The sequence below is a fragment of the Anolis carolinensis genome, unplaced genomic scaffold, assembly GCF_035594765.1.
Source record: "Anolis carolinensis isolate JA03-04 unplaced genomic scaffold, rAnoCar3.1.pri scaffold_7, whole genome shotgun sequence".
Lineage (NCBI taxonomy): Eukaryota > Metazoa > Chordata > Lepidosauria > Squamata > Dactyloidae > Anolis > Anolis carolinensis.
The window spans coordinates 31,378,150-31,396,698 of NW_026943818.1; the positions used below are offsets into that span (position 1 = coordinate 31,378,150).

An 18,549-nucleotide genomic window follows, 5' to 3' on the forward strand; every position below is an offset into this window, starting at 1 on the left:
TTTGTAAATATTGTACGCATGTGTATGTATGTGTATATATATCTATGTAAACAAAAGCAAACTTTTTAATGATCAGCGTCCTTTTATTGACGACCCCGAAATCTGTCTCTGATTTATTTTTTGTGTCCTTGCAAACACATGCAAAAAAATCATTGTGAGATCCAAGGATCCGTCTGGCTTTTCTTCGTCCGGACTCACATGGCGGTCTGCTTCCCATCGGTCACTTTGGCCTCGGCCGCGGACGAGGAGGACGGGTGGCCATCTTCGGCCACTTCCACCGCCAGGTTGTCGTAGACAGTGCGGCTCGTGGGCCTGTGGGGAGGAAAATAAACAAATCAAGACCCAGTAGCATTCTTTCCTGACGTTTCGCCTGCATCTGTGGCCATTGCAAGCTCGAATCGCATTGAGTGGCCACGAAGGTGTAAAGTCAATCGGAGAGGATATCGATTCAATCAGTGAGGGTATCAGGTCAATCATACAGAATAAAATTATTATTATTTTATATTATCAAGTCAATCAGAGAGGGTATTGATTCAATCAGTGAGGGTTTCGAGTCAATCAGAGATGGTATCAAGTCAATATGAGAGGGTATCAAGTCGATCAGGGAGAGTATCAGGTCAATCAGTGAGAGTGGCAAGTCAATCAGAGAGGGTATCAGGTCAATCATACATAATAAAATTATTATTATTTTATATTATCAAGTCAATCAGAGAGGGTATTGATTCAATCGGTGAGGGTTTCAAGTCAATCAGAGATGGTATCAAGTCAATATGAGAGGGTATCAAGTCGATCAGGGAGAGTATCAGGTCAATCAGTGAGAGTGGCAAGTCAATCAGAGAGGGTATCAGGTCAATCATATATAATAAAATATATTATTATTTTATATTATCAAGACAATCAGAGAGGGTGTCGAGTCAATCATATATAATAAGATATATTATTATTTTATATTATCAAGTCAATCAGAGAGGATATCGGGTCAATCAGAGAGGGTATCGAGTCAATCATATAATAAGATATTATTATTATAAATTATCAAGTCAATCAGGGAGAGTATCGAGTCAATCAGAGAGGGTATCAGGTCAATCATAGATAATAAAATATATTATTATTTTATATTATCAAGTCAATCAGAGAGGGTATCAGGTCAATCATATATAATAAAATATATTATTATTTTATATCATCAAGTCAATCAGAGAGGGTATCCACATAGAGGAAGCAAGTGGAGTGTCCCTACCTGAGTTCGACGTCTGTCTCGGCTCCCGTTTCTTGATCGTCCTTCCTGAAAAGGAAACCGAAACGTTTAGGTCGGGGTCTCCGTATCCGCGCGGGGTTTTGTCCCCCGTATCCGCGGGCGCTCCACTCACGTCTTGTTGGCAAAGAAGATCCGGTTGACGAGCGAGGCCACGAAGATGACCCCCAGGAAGACCACCACGGCCGCCAGGCCCACCAGCCACGGCTGCAGGTAGCTCGAGCCCTCCGTGGTCCCCGTCACCTCTGCGAAAGGAACAGCCACAAAGTCAATCAGAGAGGGCATCAAGTCAATTGGAGAGGGCGTCAAGCCAATCAGAGAGGGCATCAAGTCAATCGGAGAGGGCGTCACGCCAATCAGAGAGGGCATCGAGTCAATCGGAGAGGGCGTCAAGCCAATCAGAGAGGGCATCAAGTCAATCGGAGAGGGCGTCAAGCCAATCAGAGAGGGCATCAAGTCAATCGGAGAGGGTATCGAGTCAATCAGAGAGGGCGTCAAGTCAATTAGTGAGGCATTGAGTCAATCAGAGAGGGCGTCAAGCCAATCAGAAAGGGCATTAAGTCAATCGGAGAGGGTATCGAGTCAATCAGAGAGGGCGTCAAGTCAATTAGTGAGGCATTGAGTCAATCAGAGAGGGCGTCAAGCCAATCAGAGAGGGCATCGAGTCAATCGGAGAGGGCGTCAAGCCAATCAGAGAGGGCATCAAGTCAATCGGAGAGGGTATCGAGTCAATCAGAGAGGGCATCAAGTCAATTAGTGAGGCATTGAGTCAATCAGAGAGGGCGTCAAGCCAATCAGAGAGAGCATCAAGTCAATCGGAGAGGGTATCGAGTCAATCAGAGAGAGCATCATGTCAATCAAAAAGGGTATCAAGTCAATCAGTGAGGGTTTTTCTCTCTCACCCTGGACATCATTCCACAGGGATATATATCTATATATATAAAAGAGTGATGGCATCACGGCAATTCACAAAACAACAAAAGTACAGGCCCCCCAACCTCAAAATTTGACAACACAACCCATCATCCACGCCTCCGGGTTGATACAACAAAAAGAAAAGAAAAATAAAGTCCTAATTAGAGGGAGAGCAATAATTGTTTTTATCCAATTGCTGCCAGTTTAGAGGGCTAATCTCTGCCCACTTGGGTCTCCTAGCAATCAACTCAGCCAAGGGACAGCCAGGGTTCAGTTAGGGGACAGGCAGATTTAGGCCTCACTTAGACTTCTTCCACAGATTATCTGATTTTCACTGGATTATATGGCAGTGTAGACTGAAGGCCCTTCCACACAGCTATATAACCCATTTAGAATCTTAGATTATCTGCTTTGCACTGGATTATCTTGAGTCCACACTGCCATAGAATCCACTTCATTGTGCAGTCGGACACGACTGGACTTAATTTCAGGGGAAAACCTTGACCCTTGACCTTAACTCCCACCAATTCCTCAAGACTTTATTTCCCAGAACACCAGACTTCGCCACAGCAACGCGGGGCCGGGCACAGCTAGTTATTATTATATTATGATTTATTATGATATTATGATATTATTATTATTATTATTATTATTACAGCCCGGAAAAAAAAACTCTCACAGCAACCCATACAATTGGAATCGCCTTGGCCTTTTTCGCTGCTGCATCACACCATTGACTCACATTGAAATTAGTTTCCATACCTTGACCGTACGATCCGGGAACAAAAAGTAGGATCCCCGCAAGCAGAAATGCGTTCATAGCCGACTCCATGGTGTGTTTCTCTGCTCCGCTGTTTTCCTTTGAGCGACAACCGGAGATCCGTTTCTCTTGAAACGTGGTTGCCGTGGTCGACTCTGGACCCGGACTCAAAGGGCAGCCGATAAAATCCTGCCGATCTGGTTTCTTCGCCGAGCCCGATATCGAGCCGTTCCGCCTTTTGTTCCCGGCGTCAAAGTCCGTTCCCGTCTTGCAAAGCGGAATATAATCTTGCTTGAATAGCATTGAAGGTGCAAAGTCAATCAGAGAGGGTATTTGCATAGAAGTAGTGAAACAAATGGAGTGTTTATATTCCTATGGAATTATGTCCAGAGAACTATAATCTGTTAGAAGCCATTAGTAAGCTTGATTAGCATTGAGAAGCTATAAAATGTTTCCAAAGTCAATCAGAGAGGGTATTTGCATAGAAGTAGTAAAACAAAGTGGAATATATATATATATCCCAGTGTAATGTCCAGGGTTCGAAGCAAGTGTGGATCTTGCAATGAGCAAGCTTGAATAGCATCGAGTAGCCATGAAGTGTTTGCAAAGTCAATCAGGGAGGGCATTTACATAGAGGTAGCGAAGCAAGTGGACTGTATATATTCCTATGGAATTATGTCCAGGTTGGGAGAAAGAACTCTTGTCTGTTTGAAGCCATTAGTAAGCTTGATTAGCATTGAGTAGCCTTGAAGTGTTTGCAAAGTCAATCAGGGAGGGCATTTACATAATTAGTAAGCTTGAATAGCATTGAGTAGCTTGAAGTGTTTGCAAAGTCAATCAGTGAGGGTATTTGCATAGAGGTAATGAAACAAAGTGGAATATATATATATATATATATATATATATATATATATATATATCTCCCTGCGGAATGATGTCCAGGGTTTGAAGCAAGTGTGGAAGTTGCAATGAGCAAACTTAAATGGTATTGGGTAGCTTTGCAACTGCAAAGTCAATCAGAGAGGGTATTTGTATAGAGGTAGTGAAACAAATGGAGTGTTTACATTCCTATGGAATTATGTCCAGGTTGGGAGAAAAATGAACTATTATCTGTTTGAAGCCATTAGTAAGGTTGATTAGCATTGAGTAGCCTTGAAGTGTTTGCAAAGTCAATTAGTGAGGGTATTTGCATGGAAGGAGTAAAACAAAGTGGAATATATAAATATATATATATATCCTTGTGGAATAATGTCCCAGGTGGGAGAAAAATGAACTTTGTTTGAAGCCATTAGTAAGCTTGATTAGCATTGAGTAGCCATAAAATGTTTGCAAAGTCAATTAGAGAGGGTATTTGCATGGAAGTAGTAAAACAAAGTTGTGTGTGTGTATCTATCTATCTATCTATCTATCTATCTATCTATCTATCTATCTATCTATCTCCTTGTGGAATAATGTCCAGGGTGAGAGAATTATTCTCTGTTTGAAGCCATTAGTAAGCTTGATTAGCATTGAGTAGCCATAAAATGTTTCCAAAGTCAATCAGAGAGGGTATTTGCATAGAAGTAGTGAAACGAAGTGGAATATATATATATATATATATATATATATATATATATATATATATATATCCCTGTGGAATAATGTCCAGGGTGGAAGAAAGAAGGACTATAATCTGTTTGAAGCCATTAGTAAGCTTGATTAGCGTTAAGAAGCTATAAAAGTTTCCAAAGTCAATCAGAGAGGGTATTTGCATAGAAGTCGTGAAACAAATGGAGTGTTTAAATCCCTGTGGAATAATGTCCCGGGTGGGAGAAAAATGAACTATTATCTGTTTGAAGCCATTAGTAAGCTTGATTAGCACTGAGTAGCCTTGAAGTGTTTGCAAAGTCAATCAGGGAGGGCATTTACATAATTAGTAAGCTTGAATAGCATTGAGTAGCCTTGAAGTGTTTGCAAAGTCAATCAGAGAGGGTATTTGTATAGACGTAGTGAAACAAATGGAGTGTTTATATTCCTATGGAATGATGTCCAGGGTGGGAGAAAAATGAACTATTATCTGTTTGAAGCCATTAGTAAGCTTGATTAGCATCGAGTAGCCTGGAAGTGTTTGCAAAGTCAATCAGAGAGGGTATTTGCATGGAAGTAGTGAAACGAAGTGGAATATATATATATATATATATATATATATATATATATATATATATCTCCCCCCGTCGAATGATGTTCAGGGTTTGAAGCAAGTGTGGATGTTGCAATGAGCAAACTTAAATTGTATTGAGTAGCCTTTCAACTGCAAAGTCAATCAGAGAGGGTATTTGCATGGAAGTAGTGAAACGAAGTGGAATATATATATATATATATATATATATATATATATATATATATATATATCTCCCCCCGTCGAATGATGTTCAGGGTTTGAAGCAAGTGTGGATGTTGCAATGAGCAAACTTAAATTGTATTGAGTAGCCTTTCAACTGCAAAGTCAATCAGAGAGGGTATTTGCATAGACAGACGACAAAAATGACCCGTATTTTTTCGTCTTCAGTTTCCGCACCCGGAGCCGGGGAATCCGGGCAAGAGGCAGGGAAGTCAGCCGCCTGGGCTCTCCTCCGCCGTCAAGAGGAGATCCTCCCCGTGCCAATCCAAGTGGATCCCGGCGGATCCCGATCCGTCCCGATCCCCGTCCTCTTCCGGGGGCTTCTTCTCGTCCACTTTGGGGCCGAAAGCCCAGTCTGGGGAAAGGAAATCCCATCATCATCATCATCATCATCATCATCATCACAATCATTAAAAAGCACTTCTTCTATGCCGATACCCTCACTGATTGACTTTGCAGATGTCATGTCTACTCAATGCTATATGCAACTTGCTTCACATGGACAAACTTTCTTTTTCCCATCCTGGATATTATTTCATATATATATATATACATATGCATTTTACTTGCGTCACTATCTCTATGCACATACCCTCACTGATTGTCTTTGCAGCTTCAAGGCTACTCAATGCTAGTATTTACAATATCCACAACTGCTTCTATGTAGAAACCCTTGCCGATTGACTTGACACCCTCACGGATTGACCTGAGACCTTCACTGATTGATTTGACATCCCCACTGATTGAATTGACACCCTCACTAATTGACTTGAAACCCTCACTGATTGACTTGACACTCACTGATCAACTTCACCCCACTGATTGACTTGACACCCTCACTGATTGACTCAACATTGTTAGATTGACTTGAAACTCTCACTGATCAACTTGATACCCTCACTGATTGACTTGACACTCACTGATCAACTTGACACCCCACTGATCGACTTGACACCCTCACTGATTGACTCAACACTGTCAGATTGACTTGAAACTCTCACTGATCGACTTGATACCCTCACTGATTGACTTGACACCCTACTAATTGATTTGACACTCACTGATTGACTTGATACCCTCACTGATTGACTTGACACCCCAGTGATTGATGACACCCTTACTGATTGACTTGACACTCTGATTTGACACTCACCGATTGACTCAATACCCTCACTGATTGACTTGACACCCTAATTGATTTGACACTCTCATTGATTGACTTGATACCCTCTCTGATTGACTTGACACTCTCAGATTGACTTGAAACTCTCACTGATCGACTTGATACCCTCACTGATTGACTTGACACCCTACTAATTGATTTGACACTCAGATTGACTTGATACCCTCACTGATTGACTTGACACCCCAGTGATTGATGACACCCTTACTGATTGACTTGACACTCTGATTTGACACTCACCGATTGACTCAATACCCTCACTGATTGACTTGACACCCTAATTGATTTGACACTCTCATTGATTGACTTGATACCCTCTCTGATTGACTTGACACTCTCAGATTGACTTGAAACTCTCACTGATCGACCTCAGATCCTCACCGATTGACTTGACATGCTCAGATTGACTTGACAACCTCACTGATTGACTTGATACCTCTTACTGATCAACCTGAGTGCCTCACTGATTGACTCAATACCCTGTCTCAATACCCTGACTGATTGACTTGACACCCTCGCTGATCAACTTGATGCCATCCCTGATGGACTCGATACCCTCACTGCTTGACTTTGCAGCATTCAGGCCACCCGCTGCCACGCAAGCTTGCTCATTGCGACCTCCCCGCTTGCTTCTAAGAGTCAAGGGGTCTTTCTCCCCCCCTGCAGGTGCCCTCCCGGATTGACTTGCTCACCGGCCAGGTCGTGGGCCAGGTCGTCGATGAGGTGTCCCACGATGGCGTAGGCCACGCCCAGCACGATCAGCACCGCCATGCACACGTACACGGCGTAGCGCGGGACACGGATGTCGTCCAGGGACGGGGGGCGGTACTCCGCAAAGGCGGCGGCGGCAGCACTCTCCCCTGACTGCTCTCCCCTGGGGGTCTCCATGGCAGTCGTGGATGCTGGAGCACGGACCCAGGGCTGGGCGGGCGCGGATCTATCCATGGGTTTGGAAGCGAAGCAGGGATGCAAAAACGCACTTAAGAGGATTGAGCGCAAAAACAAGCTTTTCCGGCCAAAGTGATCCCAGATGTCGCTGACGGACGGGAATTAAAAACAAGACCGGGAGCAGAGCCAGAGCCACGTCCGCACGGGATTTGGCTTCCTTGCAAATCCTCTCTTTTGTGTATTCGGTGTATAATAATAACAATAATTTTGTGATATGAAATCCAGCATATCTATCTTGTTGGCTGCGTCATAATAAAATAATAAAAATATAATATAATATAAACAAGTATTCAATTGCAATAAGGGGTCATAATAATAATAATAGGTCATAATAATAATATGGTAATAATAACAATAATAATAATAATAATATAAACAAGCATTTGATTGCATTAAGGGGTCATAATAATAATAATAATAATAATAATAATAATAATAATAATAATAATAATAATATAAACAAGCATTTGGCTGCAATAAGTGGCCCCTTATTGCAATCAAATGCTTGCTTATATAATAATAATAATAAAATAATATAAACAAGCATTGGATTGTAATAAGGCATAATAATAATAATAATAATAATAATAATAATACCACTTATTGCAATCCAATGCTTGTTTACGTTATTATTATTATTATTATTATTATTATTATTATTATTATTATTATTAACAAGCATTGGATTGCAATAAGGGGTTATAATAATAATAATAAAAATAATAATATAAACAAAGATTTGATTACAACAAGGTATCATAATAATAATAATAATAATAAGAAGAAGAACAAGCACTTGATTGTAATCAGTGGTCATAATAATAATAATAAGACCCCTTTTTCAATCCAATGCTTGTTTATATTATTATTATTATTATTATTATTATTATTATTATTATTATTATTAACAAGCATTGGATTGCAATAAGGGGTTATAATAATAATAATAAAAATAATAATATAAACAAAGATTTGATTACAACAAGGTATCATAATAATAATAATAATAATAAGAAGAAGAACAAGCACTTGATTGTAATCAGTGGTCATAATAATAATAATAAGACCCCTTTTTCAATCCAATGCTTGTTTATATTATTATTATTATTATTATTATTATTATTATCATCATTATTATGACCCCTTATTGCAATCATTACCACTTATTGCTTGTTTGTATAATAATCATAATCATAATAATAATCATAATAATGATGATGATGATAAACAAGAATTGGATTGCAATAAGGGGTCACAATAATAATAATGTAAGTGGTAATAATAATAATAATAATAAACAACTAGCATTTGTTGGCTCGTTTTAGTTTGGAAAATGGGACGAACAGAACGAGAGAGGATTGGGAAATGACTATTTTTATTTCTTCTTCCCCAGCTTAAGAAAAATAAAACAGCTTTTGTCCATAATCTCCTCCCGGAAGAACGAGCGGCCGAAAAAGCTCCATAAAAAAAAATAAAATCATACGCAACAGAAAGCTTTCGAGATACCGCTGGCCGTTGCCCGGAACAGGAGATATATATATATATATATACACACACACACACACACACACACACACATATACACATATAGATATGCACATATACATGTGTGTTTTTTGTGCATTGGTATTATCTTTCTCCCCATACGGTTCAAAAGAGGCAACTCTGGCGTATCAGTCTAACAACCGAGCAACCTAAGTGCCTTGCACCAAGAACTCACGCACAGATATACTGTCATGTACAAGTTTGTGTTTTTTTTTTATGTGTGCACTGACATTACCTTTCTCCCCCTAACGGTTCAAAAGAGGCAACTCTGGCGTATCAGTCTAATAACCGAGCAACCCAAGTGCCTTTCACGAAATATTTATTTTCCGAAAAAATTGTTTTCAATGGCTACCGTCACCAAAACATATACACGTATACATTTGTGGGTTTTTTTTTTGTGCACTGGCATTACCTTTCTCCCGCTAACGGTTCAAAAGAGGCAGCTCTGGCGTATCAGTCTAACAACCGAGCAACCCAAGTGCCTTGCACCAAGAACTCACACACAGATATACTGTCATGTATAAGTTTGTGTTTTTTTTTTGTGCACTGGCATTATCTTTCTCCCCCTAACGGTTCAAAAGAGGCAACTCTGGCGTATCAGTCTAACAACCGAGCAACCTAAGTGCCTTGCACAAAGAACTCACGCACAGATATACTGTCATGTATAAGTTTGTGTTTTTTTTTTGTGCACTGGCATTATCTTTCTCCCCCTAACGGTTCAAAAGAGGCAACTCTGGCGTATCAGTCTAACAACCGAGCAACCCAAGTGCCTTTCACGAAATATTTATTTTCAAAAAAAAAAAAAATTGTTTTTGTTTTCAATGGTTACCGTCACCAAAACATATACATATATACGTGTGTGTGTGTGTGTTTTTTTGTGTGCACTGACATTATCTTTCTCCCGCTAACGGTTCAAAAGAGGCAACTCTGGCGTATCAGTCTAACAACCGAGTAACCTAAGTGCCTTGAACAAAGAACTCACACACACATATATACATACATATACACCTATGTGTGTTTGGTTTTTTTGTGTGCACTGGCACTATCTTTCTCCCCCTAGCGGTTCAAAAGAGGCAACTCTGGCGTATCAGTCTGACAACCGAGCAACCCAAGTGCCTTTCACGAAATATTTATTTTCCGCAAAAAAAAAAATTGTTTTTGTTTTTAATGGCCACCGTCACTAAAGCATATACACATATACGTGTGTGTGTTTGGTTTTTTTGTGCACTGGCATTACCTTTCTCCCCCTGACGGTTCAAAAGAGGCAACTCTGGCGTATCAGTCTAACAACCGACCAACCTAAGTGCCTTGCACAAAGAACTCACACACATATATATACATATACACCTATGTGTGTTTGGTTTTTTTTTTGTGCACTGGCATTACCTTTCTCCCCCTAACGGTTCAAAAGAGGCAACTCTGGCGTATCAGTCTAACAACCGAGCAACCTAAGTGCCTTGCACAAAGAACTCGCGCACAGATATACTATCATGTATAAGTTTGTGTTTTTTTTTGTGCACTGGCATTATCTTTCTCCCCCTAACGGTTCAAAAGAGGCAACTCTGGCGTATCAGTCTAACAACCGAGCAACCCAAGTGCCTTTCACGAAATATTCATTTTCCGCAAAAATTGTTTTCAATGGCTACCGTCACCAAAACATATACACGTATACGTTTGTGGTTTTTTTTTTTTGTGCACTGGCATTATCTTTCTCCCCCTAACGGTTCAAAAGAGGCAAATCTGGCGTATCAGTCTAACAACCGAGCAACCTAAGTGCCTTGCACCAAGAACTCACACACACATATATACATACATATACACCTATGTGTGTTTGGTTTTTTTGTGTGCACTGGCACTATCTTTCTCCCCCTAGCGGTTCAAAAGAGGCAACTCTGGCGTATCAGTCTAACAACCGAGCAACCTAAGTGCCTTGCACAAAGAACACACACACACACACATACATATTAAAACTATATTTCTGCTATGTTAGTATAGTATTAATAATACATTATTATGTTATATTAATATATTCATAACATTATATATTATATATATTATGATAATATAATATATATTACATTCATAATATAATTATATATATTGTGTTTATAATACATGCGTGTGTGTGTTTGTTTTTATTTTTTGTTTTTTTTTGGGGCACTGGCACTATCTTTCTCCCCCTAACGGTTCAAAAGAGGCAACTCTGGCGTATCAGTCTAACAACCGAGCAACCTAAGTGCCTTGCACAAAGAACACACACACACACACATACATATTAAAACTATATTTCTGCTATGTTAGTATAGTATTAATAATACATTATTATGTTATATTAATATATTCATAACATTATATATTATATATATTATGATAATATAATATATATTACATTCATAATATAATTATATATATTGTGTTTATAATACATGCGTGTGTGTGTTTGTTTTTATTTTTTGTTTTTTTTTGGGGCACTGGCACTATCTTTCTCCCCCTAACGGTTCAAAAGAGGCAACTCTGGCGTATCAGTCTAACAACCGAGTAACCTAAGTGCCTTGCACAAAGAACTCTCACACATATATATACACATACACCTATGTGTGTTTGGTTTTTTTGTGCACTGGCATTACCTTTCTTCCCCTAACGGTTCAAAAGAGGCAACTCTGGCGTATCAGTCTAACAACCGAGTAACCTAAACACACACACATATACCTATACATACATATGTGTGTGTGTGTGTGTTTTTGTGCACTGGCGTTACCTTTCTCCCCCTAACGGTTCAAAAGAGGCAACTCTGGCGTATCAGTCTAACAACCGAGCAACCCAAGTGCCTTTCACGAAATATTTATTTTCCGCAAAAATTGTTTTCAGTGGCTACCGTCACCAAAACATATACACGTATACGTTTGTGGTTTTTTTTTTTTTGTGCACTGGCATTATCTTTCTCCCCCTAACGGTTCAAAAGAGGCAACCTGGAGTATCAGTCTAACAACCGAGTAACCTAAACACACACACATATACCTATACATACATATGTGTGTGTGTGTGTTTTTTTGTGCACTGGCGTTACCTTTCTCCCCCTAACGGTTCAAAAGAGGCAACTCTGGCGTATCAGTCTAACAACCGAGCAACCCAAGTGCCTTTCACGAAATATTTATTTTCCCAAAAAAAAAAATAAAATAAAATTGTTTTTGTTTTCAATGGCTACCGTCACCAAAACATATACATATATACGTGTGTGTGTGTGGTTTTTTTGTGCACTGGCATTATCTTTCTCCCCCTAACGGTTCAAAAGAGGCAACTCTGGCATATCAGTCTAACAACCGAGTAACCTAAGTGCCTTGCACAAAGAACTCTCACACATATATATACACATACACCTATGTGTGTTTGGTTTTTTTGTGCACTGGCATTACCTTTCTTCCCCTAACGGTTCAAAAGAGGCAACTCTGGCGTATCAGTCTAACAACCGAGTAACCTAAACACACACACATATACCTATACATACATATGTGTGTGTGTGTGTGTTTTTGTGCACTGGCGTTACCTTTCTCCCCCTAACGGTTCAAAAGAGGCAACTCTGGCGTATCAGTCTAACAACTGAGTAACCTAAACACACACACATATACCTAGAATCATAGAATAGTAGAGTTGGAAGAGACCACATGGGCCATCCAGTCCAACCCCATTCTGCCAAGAAGCAGGAAATCGCATTCAAAGCACCCCCGACAGATGGCCATCCAGCCTCTGCTTAAAAGCCTCCAAAGAAGGAGCCTCCACCACGGCCCCGGGGAGAGAGTTCCACTGGTGAACAGCCCTTCTCACAGTGAGGAAGTTCTTCCTGATGTTCAGTCTTTTTCGCACACACTGCTGTCGAGCCAGGCATCGTCCCCCATTCTGTATCTTTGATTTCCGTCCCTAAACCCCGCCTCCTTTTGTCGCTACTCTCCTTCCGATTGGCCGCTTCATACGAGGCCTTGTGCCATGATTGGCAGCTCCGGCTGTCACTCTCCCACCCTTCCTCGAGTTCCCTGAATTTGAAACTTTATCTCTCTCTCTCTCTCGTTTTTTTTCGGAAGAGTCAAGTTTCAACCTTGGATCCCGGGAGAGATTCGAGAAAAAAAAGCAAACTAAGAAATGCCCGAGAAGCCGCTGTTGTAAGCCGATAACAATTTCTCGTTCTGCGAGGAGGAATCCCCGAATTTTGCATTTCGCAAGAAAATAAATACAAAATTCTCTTGCAATCGATATATATATATAATATATTTTCTGCAAGGATACACAACATGCAGGTAAGGAAAGAGGGGAAAAAATTGCACAGACGTGTGGTCAGCAGGGGAGGAAAAAAATGTGCCGAGCTCGGCAAATTCCGCGCTGAATTTTTTTCTGCTCTCTCGTTTCCGAGACAGGCTGAATTTTCCGCCCTTGTTTATATTCAAAAAACCGGGATGTTATGTGTTGTCGGGGGAGATTTCACGAATCTCTGGCTTGTGGCGAGTTTTCCGGGCCGGTTAGGTCCACCTCCCGGTAGCACTCTCTCCTGACGTTTCGCCCACCATCTACGGCAGGGCATCCTCGAGACGTTGTGTGCGGTCTGTCTGTCGGAAACCCGGCAAGCCCATCACCACTGGGACCACCCTGACTGCCTTGTGCCAGATTATTACTATTATATTATTATTATTAACATAACGAGACCCTTCTGACCAACAACCAGGGTTGTTTTCCGGGCGGTTAGGTCCACCTCCCGGTAGCACTCTCTCCTGACGTTTCACCCACCATCTACGGCAGGGCATCCTCGAGACGTTGTGTGCGGTCTGTCGGAAACCCGGCAAGCCGATCACCACTGGGACCACCCTGACTGGCTTGTGCCAGATTATTACTACTATTATTATTATTAACATAACGAGACCCTTCTGACCAACAACCAGGGTCGAAAACGGCTCTTCCTCGTCCCTCTAATTTTGACTTTTATTTTCTAGGTTTTTTTGATTGAAAGACATAGAAGGGATGACTATGTCTTTTGTGGGCAAATTTGGTGTGATTGGGTTCACTGGTTTTGTTGTTTACTCAGTCCTACAAACGTACATATATATATATACACACACACACACACACACACACACACACACACATATATATATATAAATAAAAGCTGTGGCGAAGTATGGTGGTATGGGAAATAAAGTATTGAGGAATTGGTGGTAGTTAAGGTAAAGGGTCCCCTGGGCTGAGTGAGTTGCTAGGAGGCCAAGTGGGCGGAGCTTAGCCTTCTAACTGGCAGCAATTTGATAAAAACAATTATTCCTCTCCTTCTAATTAGGACTTCATTTTTCTTTTCTTTTTGTTGTATCAACCAAGAGGCATGGATGAGGGGTTGTGGTGTCAATTTTCGAGGTTGTGGGGTGTTTACTTTTGTTGTTTTGTCCGCTGCCGTGACGCCATTACTCTTTTATATATATATATAGTTGTTGTTGTTATTATTATTATTATTATTATGAGCCCTGGGTGGTGCGGTGGATTAAACCGCTGAGCTTACAAACTTGCTGACCAAAAGGTCGATGAGCCCCAGCTTCTGCCAATCTAGCTGATGTAAACAAACAAGCCGATATATATATATATTGTGTTGCACAGGTCAAGATGCTTTCCTGAAGCCATCGGCTCGGACTACAACTCCCATCGCCCTGAAGGGAGAGCCAATGCCATGCGGCGAAGATCGAGCCGGAGCCTCTTCGTGAAATTTCCGGAAAGGAGCAGCCGCTCGTAATCCAAACGCAAACACGACCAGCGTGCTTTCGTCTTTGTTTACCGACCGAAAGGTGAGTCGCTCCCTTCGGAAATCCGGTTCACTCTTTCTATACCCGTCCCATATGCATAAGGTTGTGGGCGAACTACAACTCCCATCATGCCAGGTCCGCGTGGAAAACCCTTCTTCTGTATTGACTTTCCTCCCGCTGCCCATCTGCCTCTCTCTCTCAATTTCCCCTCCGATAAATTATTTATTCAGACCGTTGTCTTGGAACGGCTCCACGAAACATTCGATCCGTTTGTGTGTCTATGGTTACAAACAGACGGACAAAAGAGAGACGTGGTTTTCGGTTACTGAGTCCTCCCCACTCCTAGGGTCTTCAAAAGATGTTGATAGGAATCTTGGATGATCTGGACTGATCCTTATGAGAATTCAGTGTCTGAAGGGATCCCATAAAACGTGGCCTCCTAACCTTGGGTTGAAGGCCTCCAAAGAAGGCCTCGTTCGACCTCAAAAACACCATAAAACGTGGCCTCCTAACCTTGGGTTGAAGGCCTCCAAAGAAGGCCTCGTTCGACCTCGGAAACACCATAAAACGTGGCCTCCTAATCTTGGGTTGAAGGCCTCCTAACCTTGGGTTGAAGGCCTGCAAAGAAGGCCTCGTTTGACCTCAGAAACACCATAAAACGTGGCCTCCTAATCTTGGGTTGAAGGCCTCCTAACCTTGAGTTGAAGGTCTCCAAAGAAGGCCTCGTTCGACCTCAGAAACTCCATAAAACGTGGCCTCCTTAACTTGGGTTGAAGGCCTCCTAATCTTGGGTTGAAGGCCTCCAAAGAAGGCCTCGTTCGACCTCAGAAACACCATAAAACGTGGCCTCCTAATCTTGGGTTGAAGGCCTCCTAACCTTGAGTTGAAGGTCTCGAAAGAAGGCCTCGTTCGACCTCAGAAACACCATAAAACGTGGCCTCCTAACCTTGAGTTGAAGGTCTCGAAAGAAGGCCTCGTTCGACCTCAGAAACACCATAAAACGTGGCCTCCTTACCTGGGGTTGAAGGCCTCCAAAGAAGGCCTCGTTCGACCTCAGAAACACCATAAAACGTGGCCTCCTTACCTGGGGTTGAAGGCCTCCAAAGAAGTCCTCGTTCGACCTCAGAAACCATAAAACGTGGCCTCCTTACCTGGGGTTGAAGGCCTCCAAAGAAGGCCTCGTTCGACCTCAGAAACACCATAAAACGTGGCCTCCTTACCTGGGGTTGAAGGCCTCCAAAGAAGTCCTCGTTCGACCTCAGAAACCATAAAACGTGGCCTCCTTACCTGGGGTTGAAGGCCTCCAAAGAAGGCCTCGTTCGACCTCAGAAACACCATAAAATGTGGCCTCCTAATCTTGGGTTGAAGGCCTCCAAAGAAGGCCTCGTTCGACCTCAGGAACACCATAAAATGTGGCCTCCTTACCTGGGGTTGAAGGCCTCCTAACCTTGGGTTGAAGGCCTCCAAAGAAGGCCTCGTTCGACCTCAGAAACACCATGAAACGTGGCCTCCCAATCATGGGTTGAAGGCCTTCAAAGGAGATTCCACCGCCTTCTGAGACCATCTATTCCACCTTTGATGGTCAAGAGGTTCTTCTGTTGTTCTCTTCTCCTAAGCACGAATAGTGGGATTTCTAGTCTCCGGAGCACCTCTATGATGTATCTCCAGATACTTAGAAACGGCCACCATCTTGATCATGGGATGATGGTGGTGACGTGGTGGTGAGAAGATGATAACCATGGTCTGATGGTGATGCTGTTGATGTGGCAATGGGGTGGTGATGGTGTTGATGGTTGTCGTTGGTGATGACGAAGTCCTCCTGTCTTCTCTCCGCAGGCGGGATGGACACCTTCAGCACCAAGAACCTGGCCCTCCAAGCGCAGAAGAAGGTCCTGAGCAAGATGGCCTCCAAGACCACGGCCAGCCTCTTCATCGACGACACCAGCAGCGAGATCCTGGACGAGCTCTACCGGGTCACCAAGGAGTTCACCCGCAACCGCAAGGAGGCCCAGAAGATCACCAAGAACCTGGTCAAGGTCATCGTGAAGCTGGGCCTCCTCCACCGCAGCGGGCAGTTTGGCCCCGAGGAGCTGTCCCTCCTGGAGCGCTTCCGCAAGAAGGTCCACGCCCTGGCCATGACGGCCGTCAGCTTCCACCAGGTGGACTTCACCTTCGACCGGCGGGTCCTCTCCGCCATGCTCAACGAGTGCCGGGAGCTGCTCCACCAGGCCGTCAACACCCACTTGACCGCCAAGTCCCACGCCCGCATCAACCACGTCTTCAACCACTTCTCCGACTACGAGTTCCTCTCGGCGCTCTACGGGCCGGCCGAGCCGTATCGCACGCACCTCCCCAGGATCTGCGCCGGGCTCAACCAGATGCTGGACGAAGGAAACATCTGAGACTCTGGAGGACAATCTTCTCCAAACATCTCCACCAACTCTTGAGGACCATCTTCCTCAAACCTCTCCATTGACTATTGAGGAGGATCTTCTCTGAACTTCTCCACTGATTGTTGAGGAGCAACTTCTCTGAACTTCTCCATTGATTGTTGAGGAGCATCTTCTGAACTTCTCCATCGACTATTGAGGAGCAACGTCTCTGAACTTCTCCATCGATTGTTGAGGAGCATCTTCTGAACTTCTCCACCAACTACCGGGAGCAACTTCTCTGAACTTCTCCATCCATTGTTGAGGAGCATCTTCTGAACTTCTCCATCGACTATTGAGGAGCAACTTCTCTGAACTTCTCCATCGACTGTTGAGGAGCATCTTCTGAACTTCTCCACCAACTACCGAGGAGCAACTTCTCTGAACTTCTCCATCCATTGTTGAGGAGCATCTTCTGAACTTCTCCATCGACTATTGAGGAGCAACTTCTCTGAACTTCTCCATCCATTGTTGAGGAGCATCTTCTGAACTTCTCCACCAACTACCGAGGAGCAACTTCTCTGAACTTCTCCATCCATTGTTGAGGAGCATCTTCTGAACTTCTCCACCAACTACCGAGGAGCAACTTCTCTGAACTTCTCCATCCATTGTTGAGGAGCATCTTCTGAACTTCTCCATCCATTGTTGAGGAGCATCTTCTGAACTTCTCCACCAACTACCGAGGAGCAACTTCTCTGAACTTCTCCATCCATTGTTGAGGAGCATCTTCTGAACTTCTCCATCGACTATTGAGGAGCAACTTCTCTGAACTTCTCCATCCATTGTTGAGGAGCATCTTCTCTGAACAAGTCCATCAAGTAACATCTCTGAACTTCTCCGACTATTGAGGAGCATCTTCTTCTGAACATCTCCGTCAATTATTGAGGAACATCTCTGAACTTCTCCGTCCATTGTTGAGGAGCATCTTCTGAACTTTTCCATCGACTATTGAGGAGCAACTTCTCTGAACTTCTCCGTCCATTGTTGAGGAGCATCTTCTGAACTTCTCCACTGACTATTGAAGAGCATCTTCTTCTGACTATTGAGGAGCATCTTCTTCCAACTTCTCCATTGACTTGAGGAGCATCTTCTGAACTTCTCCAATGACATGAGAATTCTTTGAACTTCACCAGTGACTATTGAGGAGCATCTTCTCCAAACTTCTCCATTGACTATTGAGGGGCATCTTCTCCGAACTTCTCCATTGACTTGAGGAGCATTCTTTGAACTTCTCCACTGACTATTGAGGAGCATCTTCTCCAAACTTCTCCATCAACCATTGAGGAACATCTTCTGAACTTCTCCACCGACTATTGAGGAGCATCTTCTCCAAACTTCTCCATTGACTTGAGGAGCATTCTTT

General features: G+C 42.6%; 3 protein-coding genes and 1 long non-coding RNA gene across 5 annotated transcripts in view; 1 reads left to right on the forward strand and 3 right to left on the reverse strand.

The window, feature by feature from the left end:
• Positions 1–62: 62 nt before the first annotated feature.
• LOC134293153 (uncharacterized) lies at positions 63–3,774 on the reverse strand. Its single transcript, XM_062959837.1, has 4 exons — positions 2,933–3,774; positions 1,371–1,500; positions 1,241–1,285; positions 63–312 (listed from the first exon to the last, which is right to left on the reverse strand). Exons 1-4 carry the CDS (start codon positions 3,267–3,269, stop codon positions 195–197), a joined length of 630 nt encoding a protein of 209 aa, XP_062815907.1. The 5' UTR covers positions 3,270–3,774; the 3' UTR covers positions 63–194.
• Positions 3,775–5,360: 1,586 nt separating this feature from the next.
• Positions 5,361–7,760, reverse strand: smim44 (small integral membrane protein 44). The gene is made up of 2 exons (XM_062959838.1): positions 7,186–7,760; positions 5,361–5,665 (listed from the first exon to the last, which is right to left on the reverse strand). The coding sequence occupies exons 1-2, from the start codon at positions 7,436–7,438 to the stop codon at positions 5,523–5,525; spliced, it is 396 nt and encodes a 131-aa protein (XP_062815908.1). The 5' UTR covers positions 7,439–7,760; the 3' UTR covers positions 5,361–5,522.
• A 4,387-nt stretch (positions 7,761–12,147) lies between these two features.
• LOC134293098 (uncharacterized) lies at positions 12,148–16,603 on the reverse strand. The gene is made up of 2 exons (XR_010000134.1): positions 15,842–16,603; positions 12,148–15,543 (listed from the first exon to the last, which is right to left on the reverse strand). It is a non-coding gene; the product is annotated as an uncharacterized LOC134293098 (long non-coding RNA).
• The window catches only part of tnfaip8l1 (TNF alpha induced protein 8 like 1), a 6,270-nt gene continuing 622 nt past the window's right edge, over positions 12,902–18,549 (forward strand). The window contains exons 1-3 of one of the 2 annotated variants that reach the window (XM_062959615.1): positions 12,902–13,275; positions 14,615–14,799; positions 16,594–18,549. The exon at positions 16,594–18,549 is cut by the window's right edge and continues 622 nt beyond it. In XM_062959615.1, the coding sequence (XP_062815685.1) occupies positions 16,599–17,159 (561 nt within the window). In that variant the 5' untranslated portion in view covers positions 12,902–13,275; positions 14,615–14,799; positions 16,594–16,598 and the 3' untranslated portion in view covers positions 17,160–18,549. Of the gene's footprint in view, positions 13,276–14,577; positions 14,800–16,593 lie in introns of those variants that run through there. The other variant, XM_062959616.1, reaches the window with a different exon arrangement.

Coding starts and splice junctions, on each gene's coding strand:
- LOC134293153 (XM_062959837.1), bottom strand. CDS start 3,269: ATGCAAATACCCTCTCTGATTGACTTTGCACCTTCAATGCTATTCAAG. Junction 1,501..2,932: donor TCCCGGATCGTACGGTCAAG/GTATGGAAACTA, acceptor TTCCTTTCGCAG/AGGTGACGGGGACCACGGAG. Junction 1,286..1,370: donor ATCTTCTTTGCCAACAAGAC/GTGAGTGGAGCG, acceptor TTTCCTTTTCAG/GAAGGACGATCAAGAAACGG.
- smim44 (XM_062959838.1), bottom strand. CDS start 7,438: ATGGATAGATCCGCGCCCGCCCAGCCCTGGGTCCGTGCTCCAGCATCC. Junction 5,666..7,185: donor CCTGGCCCACGACCTGGCCG/GTGAGCAAGTCA, acceptor TCCTTTCCCCAG/ACTGGGCTTTCGGCCCCAAA.